Genomic DNA, 17821 nt, shown 5'->3' on the forward strand with positions numbered 1-17821 from the left:
TTCAAACATTGGCTCTCTTTTTCTTATTAAGTATTGTCTTGTATATTCCAATCTTATGAGTGATGTGGTAACAATCTCCTTTTAGGCAGGTTTGCTTTTTGTACTTTGTGTTTATCTGTGTGTGCCTTTGTGTGTTTGTTATCGCACTTGCGTGTGGAGATTTTATGTTTTTGTGCTGTGGTCATTGTGATTTTTTGTGTCCCCATTTTATCAATATAGGGCTACATGTGCGACCATCTCATTTTGCAACTCTCAATTTGCAAATTTTAGCGACTCGCAAAAGGAAATGTACAGACACATTTAACGATTTCCCAATGGGGTCACAAATGACCAGCCTCATCAATATTCATAAGGCAGATAGCAATTTGCTGCCCATTGGGAATAGGGAATAACACAGGGATGGTGGCTTGCTGGGAACAGCAGACCCCCATATCTGTGTTTGCTTTTTAAATAAAGCAACTTTTTAAAAATAAATGCAGCCTGTTTTCCTTAAAAGAAAACGGGCTGCGTTTCAAAAACAAAAATGAAACATTTCAGTTTCATTTTTTAATAGTAGGCAGTGGTCTGTGGGACCACATCCTGCTCTTGAAAAATGATTTAGCTGTCAATCATTCTAGTATCATTTTATTTATTAAAATGTACTCTAGTTTTCTAAATTAGTTTGGAACTTTTCTTGTTTTTTGTTTTAACTTTATTACTGTTTGTGTGCTGCATAAATTATTTACTCATTCCCTCTAAGTTAAGCCTGACTGCCTTGTGCCAAGCTACCATAGGGATCATTTCAGGACTTATGTAGTTCACCCTGAGAAGGACTGTGTGTATTACCTGAGTGGGGCTTCTGCCACTCTCAGCTAATAACCCAATTTCTTACAACAACCAATTAGATTGCATGGCTTGCCTCCGCCTATTCTTACTCATACCTATTTAATTGTTTATGTAGGTCTTTAGTAAAATGCTGGGTGACATTTTGCATAACTTGAAAGTTTTGATTATCTTGCTTGGTATGTGTAAAGCAGCAAATCCAATTCTCATACAGAGCGGTTATTTTTCCATCGAGAAGTTGAACAAAAGTGCATTGTCACATTCAATACTTTCAGGGCAGCGAGGTTAGACTTGATGACAACTACAACAAAGTGTGTCTGCACGAAAACTATAATGTGCCATATAAAAGCCAATTACGATGCTTTGCTGCTTATATTGTATAACTAAGCCTCAGATTCGATACAACTTACCACAGAACGAACATCTGCTACACAGCCAGATGTTGGTTTCCACTCGGCTAATTAGGTTATATATACACAAATGTGAACAAGCCGTCTAAGGACACCGAGATAAAACTTTGCATGGAGATAGGGCCAGGGCAGACCGTGTTACTTGATGAGTTATTTGACTGATTGGCGAAAATATGCTTCTGCTCAAAACCACGTTAATGTTCTCAGAATGTTTTCACCTTAGCCGATCCTATTCACACGCTTGTCACAGCAAACAAAATGGTGTTTGAGAAGATGTGTATGCACTTACACAAGTATGTTTTCTCATTCTGGTAGGCATAGTGTATTGTGCTAGATTAGCAGGACTTAACTTACTCAGGGGCATGTTATCAAGCACGGCGTAACAATTATCGCCGCTTTAGCGGCAGAAAACTGCCGCTAAAGCGGCGATTATGGGCTTGATAATATGCCACAGAGAATTACCATAGAAGCCCATGTTCTGGTGTCAACATGGGCTTATATTGGAATTCTCCAGGGCATATTATCGAGCCCATTATCGCCGCTTTAGCAGCAGTTTTCTGCCGCTAAAGCAGTGATAATTGTAACGCCGTTTCTTGATAATATGCCCCTGAGGGAGTCTGCAACGCATTAAGCGGCATATCAGCAACAACCGGCAATAATTATCGCTAAGCGCACTTAGCACTAGGATAATTATCGCCGGCTAGTGTGGATTTTTATCGCTGAGATAGCGTGCTATTAGCAACGCATATCTCAAAAGCGATAAAAATCCTAGCGCTAACTGCCTAACGTGAGATTATCGCTGGAAACCCAGCGATAATCTCACGCAATGTGGCGTTAGCTTGATGATAGGGACTCACAAACTTAGCCATGATATCCACCTTCCATAGGATATCATGGCTAAGTCAGTCCTGAAGCAGGCGTAAGGAAAGTAGCGATAACAGGGGTTATCGCTACTGTTCTTGCTGCTATGCTTCATAGTGTGGGGCTTGCTGATAGGAGAAATGTCGCTTAGCGACATTTCTCCTGTCATGTCAGGTCAGGAACGCCCACTTTGCATCTCATTAGAGATGCAAAGCTGGGCGTTAGGAATTCCCATGCTAACGCAAGTTTTCACGCGTTAGCGTGGCCTTGCTAATTAGGCGATAAAATTATCGCCGCCTTTCGGCCGAAAACGGCTGCAAAAGCAGCGATAATTCTATCGCCTCACCTTGCTGATATGGCCCTAAAATATTAAATGATGTTAGAAGTTTAGGAAAACCTATAATTAAAAAGCAACATTGAACATTTTAAAAACGACGTGGAAGATGACGTTATTTATAAGCTAAACGTTGAGTTGACATCCTAAGCTGTATCTGTGGGAGCAATGTATACAGTGCATAATTTGAGCCCATGGTGTCTGGTGCTCAGCACTGGCACTTAAATGCCATCAACAGCACTTATGAGAGTCAAATTTGGAGATAGCACATCAGTTGTTTATTAATTCAGTTTACATTAACAGGACTAATACCAAGCCATTCTTCTAGCTGTAGGAGCGTGAAATAGTATGGATTCTCACACTTGGGGTTGTGTGATGGCGAGTAGTTATGTTGGTACAGACAATGGGCTGTGCGAGCTGCAGTTGTCCCTGGCACTTTTTTGTTTCACAAATTAATAGCTGAACATAAGTACAGCAGACAGAATGTATCATCAATGATTTGTGGCATCAACAGTTATCCAGAGAAAGAGAAGATGGACTAAGAGCAAAAAAGACAAAGGAGCAGATTTACAAGCCCCTTGCGCCACTTTTGCGTCACTTTTAACGTGGGAAAAGTGACGCAAAAGTGGCGCATGGGGCTTGTAAATCTGCCCCAAAGTGCTGTGTTGGTATCTAGCATTTGGCTTCGTCGTTTGGAAATAAAAGCTTGTTTTGAAAAGCAACATTGCCATTCAATTTAAAATTTATATGTTTTATGTAATTTGTAAGTTAACTAAATGAAAAAATTAATATTTGTTTGGTGTATACTTGTTTCTGTATTTCTGTGTATTACGGTCCTCGGCTTCCAAAGGTGATTTTGTGGAGGTCCACAGAAGTTAAAAGATTAATGCTCGCTGTGCTAGTTCACATACATTGACCCAGTGCTGGTCAGTATTGCACTGGTGTTAGTTCATTTTGTAAAGTTCTTGAAACCAGCCTGTACACACAGCCTTCCTCCGGCTGGTCAGCCAGAGCAAATGTTACTGCACCATCTGCCCGTGCACATGCCAGTTGCCTTAACCAGTGCAAAATAGCCACACATCAGTCCAGTGAAAAATGGAGCACGTCCTAAAGTCAATGTTTTGGTGGGGGTGTTTTGCTAGCTGTCGGATCAAGAAACAGTTCTGTTTTTAGGTGAAAATAATCTGTGCACTCTAGTGCAATCATTTTAATGTACCCACTCATTTAAAAGTGTGAGAGTTCCTTCCCTCCAACCCATTTCCATCTTCCTCTTCCTCAGGTCATGCCCTGCTAACGTGTGATTGTTGCACACAGAGAAAAATGCAATTGAAAAAGGACCTAGTCAGTTGTGCTAGCACAATGTTTCAGGAGTATGTGGCTTCGGTTGCACTTTTCTGTCTCATATTTTGCACACCTACCAGCCTTTAAATACCCCTCCTTGCGCTACCCTTACCGTTGGCTTTCATTTAGATGTAAAGATTGCTTAAAATTCATTCGAGCAATTTTTACCTTCAACAGTTTTCTTCAAAATTTCGAAATAATGATTTGCTTTCTGTCTTCGCTCGAGTACAGCTTGGTCTTTCTAATGTGTGAAGAATACCATCTGGATATTTTTCAACGGAGTGTTTAATGAGCTGCCCTAAATGTATAAAATGAACTAGCTCTGATGGTTAATTAATTAATTTCTAAGTGAATATCACAAGTGCAATTAACCTGCAATATCAAACTTTCATACACTGATGGCGATGCAACTGTGTTTCTCAGGATGACACATACATTGCTAAATGGGTTGCCGCAAAAGGACTCCTGAAGAGGTGAAAACGAAATTGATTTGACAAATTTAGGTTGATCAGATAACCATATAAAATATTTCATATATCTTGGACGTGGCATAGATATATATATTATGTCAAGCCTTGACAAGAATGAACCAGATTCTGATCATGGTGGTGCTGTAATTGGTATCTTCTTGATATATGAGTGGCATTCTTATTAGGAAGAGTAAGATTGTATTGGAATGTGCGGATTTCACATAATCCAAGCATGCAACAACAACACGATTTTGAAAACTTCAGTATAACTTTGATGTGTAAAAACGTGAATTTGTGTGGTCGGATCAGGAATGGTTGGATTTTTTTAAATTTGGAAATGGGGTTCTGCTAGTAAGGTGGAATCGCTGTGCAAGCAGACATCACAGATGCTTGGGCATTCTCGGGCATGTCCTCTTGTACAGGTTGGTGAGCACCGAAAAGCCACCGTTTGTAAGTCTTCAGCAACAACATGCAGGCAAATTACTCTAATTAAACTGATTCTAACTTCATTTCTGCCAAGGTTAGGATTGAATGCATTTTTTCAGGAAAGGAACTCTAGTGTTCCAACGTTTCCATGGAGTGAAAAAGACTTGTGCAAATGTACTCTGACATTATATTTTCTCATACAAACTGGTAGAAATTCGGTTACTGGTTGAGGGGTGTGAAACCGTACTAAGGCAACCAACCACAATATCTATCAGCAAACCCCAATTTAACCAGTGCTTAACCCTTTGTTAGCTTGGTACAAAAGCAGTCAGGCTTATCTTAGTGGCAATAACTAAAGTATTTATGCATCATTCAAACAGTAATTAAGTGAAAGCAGTATACAAGAAAGATCCCACACCAATTTTGAAAAATATAATACAATTTTTATAAATTATTTGAGACAAAAACAGCAAAAATCCAATCAATAGAACTGGAGATACGCAATTTCATGAAAAGTAGTGCCAAGAGGTGAAAAGAACCAACTGAGGGTATCTGGTCGTGCTGGACTGGGACCAAGTTACAAGTTCAGGCCGACCACGAGGGAGCACAGGCCGGAACAGGACCAAGACTGGCCCACTGAGGATTGTACTTTATGTCCTTGGTGTGCGATCTGCGTGGCTTTACTGTGTGAGGCTTTGAAGCATCTGCTCTGGTGAACCCGTAGGTTTTGTAGGGCCTTGCTTCGCTTTACATCCATTCAAAAGAGCTCTGCGGTGAGGCTTTGCATCCTCTGCGTTGGCTCTGATTATTATTATGCGTGTTTTGTAAAGGCTACCTAAAAAATGTTTCCCAGTGCTATGCTCGTCATGGACTATGAGTGCTGTCTAAAGAGAACACAAATTTAAGAAGGTTCTGGAGGTTAAAACAGCCATGTTTTAAGCTATTTGCTGAATGAGGGGAGTGAGTGGACTCCCTCAATTTTAGAGGCAGATCATTCCAAAATGTATGTCAAAGAAAAGAGAACGCTCAGCCTCCTTGGTGAGATTTACTAATTTTAGGAGTTACGGGCAATATGAGGTGGCTTGAATGCAGCAAGCGTGGGGGGAATACAGGGAAACCAAGGATCTGAGGTAAAGTGTTCTGGTGTTTGATAGGCATTTTTGCATGTATCACAGAGCCTTGAATTGCACCTGTCATTCGTTAAGCAACCAATGTAGTTCACATAACATACTGGCTCTGGAGGTGAACTTGGGAGGCTGAAGCAAATGACGTGGAGCAGCATTTTGTAAAAAACAGGATATTCCCATAGTCCAGCCTAGAAATAACTGGGGCTTGGACTACGTTTCTCTGAGCAGAGGTAGAGAGATGGTTGAGAATCTTCCTGAGCCATTTCAAGATTCAAAAACAGGTGGCTGCCACCTTGTTGATCTGATGGCTCATGGTAAGTTTGTTGTCAAGTCAAACTCCAAGGTTCTTTGGGACCAGCACTGGCCTCGGGAGATTACCCATGGTCATGGGCCACATGTGGGGTCCCCAGGGGTAAGGGAGATTGCCCAACAATAGACCCTCGGTCTTGTCTCTGTTTCATTTCAGTGATTTAGCACTCATCTATGACGAGACTTGGGAGCGGCAGGTATTAAGGGCACATGCATTTTTATCATCTTTGGATGACAAAGATACTACAATTTGTGTATCTTCCGCGTACCAAAAAAAGTATGAGGCCACAATGTTCTACAATCTCTGCTAGATGTCTTATATACAGGTTGAAAAGCAGTGGGCTCAAGGTAGATCGCTAAGGTTAAGAGGTCAGATTTTGACCTGTGTTGGTGAGTGTGAATCTGAAAGATACGATTATGCAGGAAGAATTTTAGCCAGGATTAGGCAGTATCCCATACACCCATTGCCTCTAATCTTTGTAGGAGGTTGATGTGATTTACAATGTCAAATGCAGCACTGAGGTCTAATAGGATCAGTGTAGCGATTAAACTGGCAGCAGTGTGGCAAGGCTTTGCGTTGCTCATCATTAATTCCAATGAGGCTGGCAACTGTGCGGTGAAGTTTTGTGGGGCTTTGCGTCACTTAGTGATGGTTCCGATGGCGCTTGACGCTGTGCGGTGGCTTTGCATGGCTTCATTTTCTTCACAACCCTTCGTGTCAGATATGGTGGAACCTTCAGTTAGACCATGGAGAGCTCTCTCTGATGCTCGCCAAATGTCCAGGACCTGGAGAGACCCCACCACTTGGGGAAGAGGAACTCACTCTTGCAGAGGCCAGCAGGGGGTTGCAGGGAGGACACTGGGGCTTGCTGTTTACCTGTAACTAAGAACAGGAGGTAAGTCAGCTGAATGCCAGCTGAACCTTGGAGTCACTCAGACTGGGATGAAGGGAGCAGGTTCAGTCTTCCTTATCAGCAATCAGGGCATGCCACAATCAATGCTGTGTCTTTCTTTAGTTTTCACAGGTCCAGGGGTGCACTGAAGAGTCGGTCTGAGGGGCCTCTTTTTATACTTGGTGCCTTGTCTGAAGTAGGAGAATTTTCTAGAGAATTCCCTTTGATGTCCTTGAAGTTTCCTGACTCTCCTGCCCTGGCTCTAATCTAGCTGCATAAACAATGCAGGAGTGACAAGTCCTTTGTGTGAAGAGTGCAGCCTATTCAGTTGCATGTAGGGCTATGCCCAACTCCATCCCCCAACCTGCCAGTTGATGGCCTTACTAGGCACCCCCAATCACTCTACAATGTGGATGTCTGGGAGGAATAAACAAAGTCCAACTGCCAACTACACCCAGCCATGTGACCTAGGACTGGCTGCAAGCAACAAATAGCTAGGGCAGGAAAATGGCTAATTTCTAAAGGTGGCATTTTGAAAACGAAACTTAAAATCCTACTTTCCCATTAAAGAGGATTTTGAATTACAATTTCTAAGACACCAAACATGAAATGTAACCTGGTCCAAATCGAAAGTTAGCACTTATTAAATGTAATAAGGCAACCCAATGTTATCCTATAGGAGAGGTAGGCCTTGTAGTTGTGAAAAACAAATTTAGGAGTTTGTTATTACCAGGACATGTAAAACTTAAAAGTACATGTCTAACCTTTTAATTGCAATGCACCCTGCCCTGTGAGCAACCTAGGGCCTACCTTAGAGGTGTACGCGCCATAAAAATGGCGTCATCCATGTACAAAAGTGCAGGAAGTGGGGTACCATTTATCTTAGGGATATCCAAAGTACTAGCTGCCAGATAAATGCTGAAATCATTGATGTATAAAATGAATAGTAGAAAGGCACGTACAATGTAAGAATAGTCACATTCACCTGGCACACATTTCATAAGAAATGAAACTAGTGCACAAAATTCTTGTTCATAAAAAATGTCATAGAATAATGAACAAATATCCTTAATTTACAAATAACCCTGAAATAATGCCGACTTACAGATTTTGAATATAGCAAATGCACATTAACTTGATTACTACTCTTGTTTTATGGGGCTAAAATTCACTTCCACAAAGGGTTTCTATATGAAGTATTTACCTTTTCCGAAGCAGTATTTCAACGTGGAGTGTAAAATTGTGTTGGGATGCCAAAGGTAAACACAAAGGGCCTCATTACTATGGGATCCGGAAAGCCTCCTACCAAAGGTCATTGGCGGTTCCATTTTTGACTGCCGCATTATGATGCAGGCGGTCCAAGCTGAAACCAGCTGGTCATTCTGGCTGGATTTTGATGGGCTCAAGGAGCACGCTGGCCAGTTGTAGACCTCAAAAGACCTCACGTAATCCCAATGGACGCCGTTTCCTCCGTTGGAATTTTGATGCTCGGTTTCCGACAGGCTTTCCATGCCAGGCTTTCCGACATGGGTTTCGGTTGGGAGCCGTGGGAGCACCTATCGTACCCCCTGTTAATCCCTGCACCTTGTGGCAAGCACCTTGAGGTGACAGCCACCTGTTGCAGGGATTACCAGAATCTCCCATTTCTCTATGGGAGCTTGTGCTACGGCCAGTTTACGGCCGCAGCACAAGCTCCCATCGAGAAATGGGAGTATGTGACTGCACTATGTGCTGTCGCATTGTTTTTGTGGTGTCGGGACCGTTGACTAGAGGTCTGTCAATCCTAAAACCGCGGTGGTGTCAGTCGTAGGCAACTCCGACTGACAACTTAATCGAGCCCAAAGTGTTTGCTAACACATGCTAATTGGTAATAAGATATATTATGGTATTTACCTATAATTTAAAACAGTAAAACATTTCTACTTATGAAATAATTAACAAACTCATTTTCCTGGATTGTAACAGCAGACAATTTCTCCCTCAATTCTACCTAAATAAATAGCCACTGTTTCCCTCTGTATCTCCGAATTTAATGATTTATCACATTTGCTCTTGCTTTCTTTTTTTTAATTAGAAATTGAAAAGGAAAGCTGTGGCGATCCAGGGACACCTTTGTATGGAATCCGTGAAGGGGACGGGTTTTCCAACGGAGACACATTGAGGTTTGAGTGCCAGTTTGGATTCGAACTAATTGGCGAAAAATCTATCATCTGTCAGGAAAACAACCAGTGGTCTGCAAACATCCCAATCTGTATTTGTAAGTACCAAATGCTTGCTTTTTAGTGAGCATATGTTATGTTTCCCTTGCATATAATTGCTTAAGTGATTAATTGCGAACAGTAATTTACTGGCATAAAGCATTTGTTATTATGAGTATTACATTAAATAACATTCTCATGTCTATTAAATATTCGTTGACCTCTTGAAATAACGTTGCTGTGTTTCCATTAGCACTAATTAGAAGGGGCATTAGCAATAATGAGCTTTGCATAAAATTACACTTTTGAAGACCTTTCTTTTTAAAAGAATATTTGTGAGTTATAGTTATCTGAACTAACTATAACGGGGGAATTTCATTTGTTTTTTACGAGTGAAATGTCCAGCTAACTATAACATGTGTGAAACCTATGGTTTTTTAAGTGAATTTGCAAGGTTTTTTAAATGCTAATTTCTAACTATAACGTTTTTGAAACCTATGGTTTTTAAAGTGAATTTGTACGTTTTTTTAAATGCTAAGTTATGTATGTATTATTATATTTTTTAGATATTTATTTTACAATATACTACCTATGTATATATTTATAGATTGACTGTATCCTGTAATATGAAATGGCTCGTTTAAAAAGTTGTTTTTTTTAAAATGTTTTCCACTGTGCGCGCACGGTGCGCACACCCCGCGATATTTAAAAAAAAAAACTTTAATAAAATTTCAGCCTTCGGGGTCCTTCAGGGACCCCCTGACAAAGGCTAGGGGGTCAGAAACTCTCTACCCTGCCCCCTTTTCACGTTCGCCACCTTCCTTTTTCCCTGTTGCACACAAAACAAACAAAATGGCGGATGACACTTCCTGATTTCGACCGATTCGAACGTTGACTGACATGTAACCACCAATCAGAATTACGCTCGCGCACGTTAGGGTGCGCGCACGGTGTGCGCTTATAGGTATATATGTACTTTTAACTGCAATTTCTCAGGAACTACTGAACAGATTGACTCCATATATGCAAAAGGCACATGCCTGACCTGAGGACTACCTCTTTGCCAAATTTCAAGTAATTCTGTTTAGCAGTTCGGGCTGTACCTTCGACTAAAGGTCCTATGGGAAAATGCATGGGGAAAACGCGTTTTGGGACCCCCCATTTTTCTCAGCCCCCGCTTGACGAATCACCCCGAGACTTTCAGGGTAGGAGCTGAACGGAGCGCCCCATTAGTTTTGAAACTTTTGCGAGGATTCGTCAACCGGTGCCAAAGTTATTCAAAATAGAATTTTGAGATTTCCTTTGGAAACTCGGTCCTAACTATAACTATCTACTGGCGACCACCAGTAGATAATATATATCTATATATATGAATCAAGCAAGCTGTCCTTGCGGGAGGAGCACTCATTAGCTGGTGCCGGCAGCGGGGTAAGGACAAACCTCGCAATTGTATCCGAATCAAATTTGAGAAAAACAAAACGCCACACTCTTCCTGGATATTTGAAGATAAGATTTATATTCGCTCTTCACCTATGCGTTTCGAACTTCAAGAGTTCTTTTTCATGATTCCCTTTTTGCTTTCCATTATTTATACCAAATCTCCACATAGCCGACAATGAGGCACTGTGGGTGTGGTAGTTTATATAAAACATGCAAAATGCATGAGATTCAAATCGAGTCTACACCACTGAATGAACGTCTTTACCATGATATCGGCATAGTTCTCAGGTTATTGTTACAAGGATAAATGAGTTTTTGTACTTATGATATTTGCTTGCTATCAATATACATATTCATAAGCATTTGCGTTTAGTCGTAATTAGTTATCAACAGTGCAATACTTTGTGTCAAGTATTCTCGGCTGAGTGACGTAATTAACAGTGTAATACTAAGTGTCAGGTATTCACGGCTGAGTGCCAGACCTGCCTTGATATGCCAGATTGTGGCGCAGTGACAAACAGTGGATCAGACATCGAAAACGAAATTTTTCTTTTCTCAATATTTTCAATCTGAGTGATCAAGTCATACATTCCTATTTACTTAAATTGATTCTAATATGTGACAGTCACGCCATGTCTAGTGAATGTTAATTTCTAGTATATGTTTACAGTTTCAGTTAGAGTTCTTTACAGGTGTACATAAAGTTCTTCATCTCCATTTAACCCTCCAGGGATTCGGGTTTTAAAACAAATTATTAGTTTGGACTCCAGCCGTCTGAGTTTCTGAATCCTATTTCCACCTCTTTCATGTTCCATAATGCATGCAATGCCCGAATATTTGATGTCTTTCCAAGTTTTTCCAACATGGGTTTGTAGATGTTTACTTATTGCATATGTTGTGTCTTCATTTTGAATTGCGCGTATATGTTCTAAAATGCGCTTTTTCAATGGGCAGATGGTTGACCCTATATATCGTTTGCCACAGAGACATTCAATCATGTAGACTACAAATTGCGTTTCACAAGTGATTGTGTTTTGAATTTCAAATATACTGCCTTGTGAGTATACATGGCGTGACTGTCACATATTAGAATCAATTTAAGTAAGTAGAAATGTATGACTTGATCACTCAGATTGAAAATATTGAGAAAATAAAAATGTTGTTTTCGATGTCTGATCCACTGTTTGTCACTGCACCACAATCTGGCATATCAAGGCAGGTCTGGCACTCAGCCGTGAATACCTGACACTTAGTATTACACTGTTAATTACGGCACTCAGCCGAGAATACTTGACACAAAGTATTGCACTGTTGATAACTAATTGCGACTTAACGCAAATGCTTATGAATATGTATATTGATAGTAAGCAAATATCATAAGTACAAAAACTCATTTATCCTTGTAACAATAACCTGAGAACTATGCCGATATCATGGTAAAGACGTTCATTCAGTGGTGTAGACTCGATTTGAATCTCATGGATTTTGCATGTTTTATATAAACTACCACACCCACAATGCCTCATTGTCGGCTATGTGGAGATTTGGTATAAATAATGGAAAGCAAAAAGGGACTTATGTATACTACAATGAACAAGAACTGTTGAAGTTCGAAACGCGTAGGTGAAGAGCGAAAATAAATCTTATCTTCAAATATCCAGGAAGAGTGCGGCGTTTTGTTTTTCTCAAATTTGATTTGGATATCTATATATATATATATATATAGATATTTTTTTTTAGAACTACTGTGAAAAATGTTCAGTCAGATATACAATGAATTTACTGAGCATGGAGAGCAATGTGAAAAGAGAGAAAAGGAGAAGTGAGATAGCAGATTGGAGAAGAATTACAAAAATATGGGAATGTGAAAATCAAATGAGGAAGAAAGTAAAGGTAGAGGAGAGAGGATACATGTGCTAGATATGCAGACAGATGAAGGGAGTGAGGGAGGAGAAATTAGGTAGAAGAAGTGATGAAAGACAGAGGAGAGATGGACAGAAACTGTTCAAAATAGAGTGAAATCTTGAAAGCGAAAGTGGAGACAAGGGAGGCAGAAAAGGAGTAGAGGATGTGGAGTAATGGCTAGAGCTGCTGACTTTGGAACTTGAGAACCAAATTTGAGTCTCGCTGTCGGCACAACATCCTGTGATTCTAGGCATATCACTGAGCATCCCAGTGCCAATAAAAATGAATGTGTCCGTATAGAGCACTTCAATGCCTTTGGGTAGAGTTTGCACTTTATAAAACTAGAAAAAATGTAATGGTGAATGAAATGATGGCGAGGAGAGGAAAGCAGATGAGGGTGTCAAATATTTCCAGGTTTACGACAAAAAAGGAAGCATGGTTGCTGCTCATATGCACTATCCTAATTCTCTCCCCCAGTCTAGTGCCTAGTTTAGAGGTTGTTGGCATTCCAAGAGGTAGTGCTAAATGTAGATTACTATCCACCAGTGGATTGTCCTTCATCAAACAGATGGAATGGTAAAGGAAATTCCACCTGTGGATTCTCCTTTGGTTTAAACGCTGCCTCCATGCATATGATTACTTTCTGTTACTGTCTGCAGCAAAGCAATAATGGGGACACATGAGAATATAAGATTAAGTATAGTACAAGGAAATTCAAGGAGCAGATGGATGTGAAAGAGGCTGACAGGAGAGAGCAAGACAGGAGAAAAAGGAAAGGTTTGCAAGACAGAGAAATGAAATAAAACTTCAATGAAATATACAAAATGACAGGAGGAATAAGGGCCTGAGAGATATACAAATAAATGAAGAAAGAGCCCACAGGGAGTCAGAAGTGGGATTTGTAGACAGAGAGAAAGATAAGAAAAGAGAGAGGGTAATTGTGAGAGACTGATTGAAGCACATAGGTAGAATGGTACCAAGGAGAGGAAAAGAGGTATAATATGACAGAAAAAAAAGAACAAGAGGGAGGGGCAAAAAGTGATAGGGAGAATGAGAGAGATGTACACAGCAAGTAAGAAAGGTGTATAGAGACAAAGAGAAAAAAATGCATTTGAAGTGAATTCCTGCCGCTTTCCATATTCAAATCAAGTCTCTACCCACAATAAAAAAGACATCAATTACAAAGTTGTATGTAAATCCCATAGACATCGCTCACAGAGCGGCTCCTGAGTGACAACTAAAAGAGGAAAATCCCTGATTCCTTGAGGGTGAACAGATGCCTCCAGACACAAAGAATGCTGGTGGTTCCCTGGCTCATGGCCTGATATATTACTGGATAATCAGGGATCTTTGGGGTGGGGATCACAGACGAAGGGACCAATAGGTGACTAACAAATTCTGGCACCTGAAGTAGGGAAATGTATAGGCCTGAAGATAAGGTAAGGTGACCTGCGGGCAAGCTGAAGTGGAATAATGGTGTGTCTAGTGGAGCATCAATGGCCAATGCTTTTGACCCTGAGTTTAGAAAGCTTAATTTATCACAGATTTCTCCCAAAATGACTTCAGATAGTAAGAAACGTTTCATGAAAGGTCATTATCTACAAATGTGGGCCACTTTTTCTTTCAGTGCCCGGGCCTAGTTGTGCTCCCAATCCGATCCTGCACAGGACCCCTGTGTGGCATACCCATCACACAGGCTTGGCAGCTTAGGCTGGACTGCACCAGTTGGACCAGGGTTATGACTGCTTTGCATGTGGCTAGGTCCAAACGGAAGTGTCCTGTTATGCAAAATAATGATGGACTGGGAGGCTGCCCGAGTAGTTACCACTGGCTGAAACCAATTCAGGCATTCCATCCATCCTTTTTTGTATCCTTCTGTGCCATGCTCTAAGTGGGATGGCTATAACCAGACATGGATCCTGTGCACACTGTGCCACACATTGATCCCTGTCGGGAATCAGTAGCAAGCATTTTATTTCATTAACCACTTTGTCAGCGAAACATTTGAGATTTGAGCCGAGAAGGATAACAGTGCTCAGGACATGTGGGAAAACACTCAATGTAGTAACTTTGTAGGGCTTGGAATGTTATGCTCACCTTCTTCACCCCTCACTTGTTCATTGAAACCTATCAAGAAATGTTATCCTCAGTGTGTAAACAACATTATGTTCCATCTGTCTGTATAGGAAGGGTTTTCTCCAATATGGGCAATATTTTCCTAGCTGAGAATAAATAAATATGTCAATGCATATTTTCACAAAACATGTTATTACATAAAATCTGCAGAGGTCAATTTAATTGAGGTAGTGAACTAATTTAATCTTTGAACATCATACATTTCCATAAGTAGTTTAACAGTGTACTAATTTTGAGTGAACATACAGTGCCTGATTGTCAGAGGCAGTCTACACATTTCTCCAATAACTTTTTTCCTATGTGTAGAGTAGTTTCCTGTTTTTTGTTTGTTTAGCTTTTTGGAATTCACTGTGAGTTCGAGCAGTACGTGTGAAAGATTCAAGGAGTACTCCTGAAAAATTATTGTGAATTCTCTTTTAAGAACTTTAAAATGTGTTTCTCCATGTGTGAATGCAACAGCACACACTTATTCATTCAAAAATGTATCATGTGAGTGCAACCGCAACGGAAAGTATTTTCCACTTAGAGAAAGTTATTTTCCTGTATGCCCACCATTTTCAGGTGTCATCTTCACACTCCCACATATGGAAATGGATGTATTCCTGCACTTCACAGAAGTGAGTATCCAAACATTTTAAGGCTGGAATGGGCTATGGAAATTTCTGAATACAGAAAATAAATAGTTCTCCAGGGGTTCTACAAACTTGCAAGGCAATTTTCGCTCTAGAACAGCCACTTCCTAACCATGGTGTAAGATGTATTGGCATGGGAAAGTATTCTCAAATACACATTTTCACAAGTGTAAATCCATATTTTCTAATTCTTAAACATGAGTTTACACTCGTAAAGAAGTGCATTTACGTTGAACTCACATGTACAAATTGCTTTGTGAAACCGGACGAAAATTAGAACTTTTCCTGCTCCCATAAACTATTTTAGTGAATTACCCATATAGCCCTCAATATAGTGGTCACATAATTCATAGTGTCTAGATAAAAACTCGTTTGCGAATTTTTGCATAATGAAGCCATTTAGAATTGTAAGATGCAAGACAAATATCGCTCGCCTTCTTAACTAATTGTGTTTATAATAACAAAGAAAAAAGCAATCCATGTTACCATTAAATTACATATTTGTTTTCTACAGGAAAAAGTGAATTGGATCAGTGTATACCCTTTGGAATTCAACAATAAAATACAGCACCTAATATAATAAAACATTTCCTTTAGATTTAAACGATAAAGAATTACACATATTGCAGAGCCAAGGAAAACAATTGAAAATTAATCCAGTGCTTAACCATGTGCTATGCATGACTTGCGTGACAACGCAAAATTGTAAACAATTCTTTTTGGTCAGTTTAACATTGTTAGAACATTTTGTTACGGTAAGCATGCAAAGCTGAGTCGCATTTCTTTTTTTTCAATAACAGTTCCATGCTTATCAAATTTCACGGCACCAATGGGGACGGTCCTTTCACCTGACTATCCAGAGAGCTATGGAAACAACCTGAACTGTATTTGGACCATCATTTCGGACCCGGGCAGCCGGATCCACCTCTCTTTCAACGACTTTGATTTGGAACCTCCGTATGACTTCGTCGCCATCAAGGATGGGGACTCCCTGGACTCCCCATTGCTGGGCACGTTCACGGGCGCGGAGGTTCCGTCTCACCTGACCAGCAACAATCACATCCTGCGCCTGGAGTTCCAAGCCGACCACTCCATGTCCCGGCGGGGATTCAACATCACTTATAACAGTAAGTGGAGTTTCACTGCTTCTCCTCGGGCCTTGCTCCCTGCTTGTGTACTGAATCTTTGATATCCATCCATTGGACATGTCCATGTCACGCCCACAATATGAGCATTACATAATACTTTATTGCTCTTTTACATAAATCACATGATAAAAGTGGGTATGAAACCGCTATTTAATGTGCTTTCCTTATCCTGCTGTATATCCTACTGTACACACTACTGTACACAATTTGTCAGGTGTTTTTTGTTTATTTTAGTTCTCTAATTTTGAAATGTGCAAAGAAATTATTCAGAATATAGTACTCTGGAAAACGAAGTTAAGCGCTGCTCTTGCATGTGTTTATTTCTTTATTTGTGCTTCTACAAAAAAAAATTAATTTATGGGCTAACCGTTTATAGATAATTTGTAAAACTGCAACGTAAATACACTGAGAAAATGTAACTATCTCTACTATTCTGCGGCTGGTGTTCTTACTCACCACACAATTTGTAGTAATGAGACCAGAATCCACTGCTCTGATGGCAATACATGACACTGGTTACGAAAAAGCTTTCAAGGTTGTCTTGTGTCACATCATTGATACACCCCCGCTCCCTGAGAAGAGTCCATGCTTCCAGTCTCACATGGCTCACCCTAAAAACAACTACTCCACTGAGCAGCTACCAGCATGTATTCAACCCATGCTAGAGTCTTGCTATATCTTTGAAAAATCATTACAAGTATGTTTAAAAAAAATTAAAAGGAAGGTGAGTTTACTGGTTGCTGTAGATGGACATCAGAAAAATGCCAAAAGAAATGATTTAGGAGTGGCAGCCTTTGTTTTCTTTGGAGCCAAAAAGCGACGATCACATTTAATATTCCATTTTAGTACGATTTCTCCTCCATTCTAAATGTCTCAGAAATACCTTAATTTCGAAACATTGTTGTACTCTTTTTGATCACAGCTCCTCCTTAATCTCAACTCCAATTGAGGATTTGATTGTTTGCAGCACCATGCCGGATAGTTTTTCAACCTGGATAGTAATTCTTTTTTTTATGTTTGAAAATGCTTTATTAGAGAAAAAATACAAGGAACAGCGAAATACAGATCATTCAAATAAACATAGTCCATGTTACATTAAAAAGAAAAACAATAGATCAATATTCGCAACAAACGAAACCCAAAGAGCATTTTATAAAAAGTTTTTATAGAGAAAAAAGAGGGGGGGGGAAAGAAAGAAAAGAAGGAAAAAAGAAAGGAAGGAAAGGAAGAAGAATAAGTAAAAGGCACTATAAAGAGAATAGGAAGGAAATCAGGCAGAAGGATATGTAGAATAGAAAAAACAAAAAGTCTAGGATAGGGGAAGCGTAAATACAGTGAGAAAAGTAGATGTAAATGGAAAATATCCCAA

At 40.0% G+C, this 17821-nt stretch overlaps 1 protein-coding gene across 1 annotated transcript in view; it reads left to right on the plus strand.

The window, feature by feature from the left end:
- The window catches only part of CSMD3 (CUB and Sushi multiple domains 3), a 2836509-nt gene that overhangs the window by 1430380 nt on the left and 1388308 nt on the right, over positions 1-17821 (plus strand). The window contains exons 13-14 of the mRNA XM_085605076.1: positions 9068-9250; positions 16105-16431. Of these exons, the coding sequence (XP_085461202.1) occupies positions 9068-9250; positions 16105-16431 (510 nt within the window). The remainder of the gene's footprint in view (positions 1-9067; positions 9251-16104; positions 16432-17821) is intronic.

Source organism: Triturus cristatus, chromosome 5_1 (assembly GCF_964204655.1).
Source record: "Triturus cristatus chromosome 5_1, aTriCri1.1, whole genome shotgun sequence".
NCBI classification, from domain to species: Eukaryota; Metazoa; Chordata; class Amphibia; order Caudata; family Salamandridae; genus Triturus; species Triturus cristatus.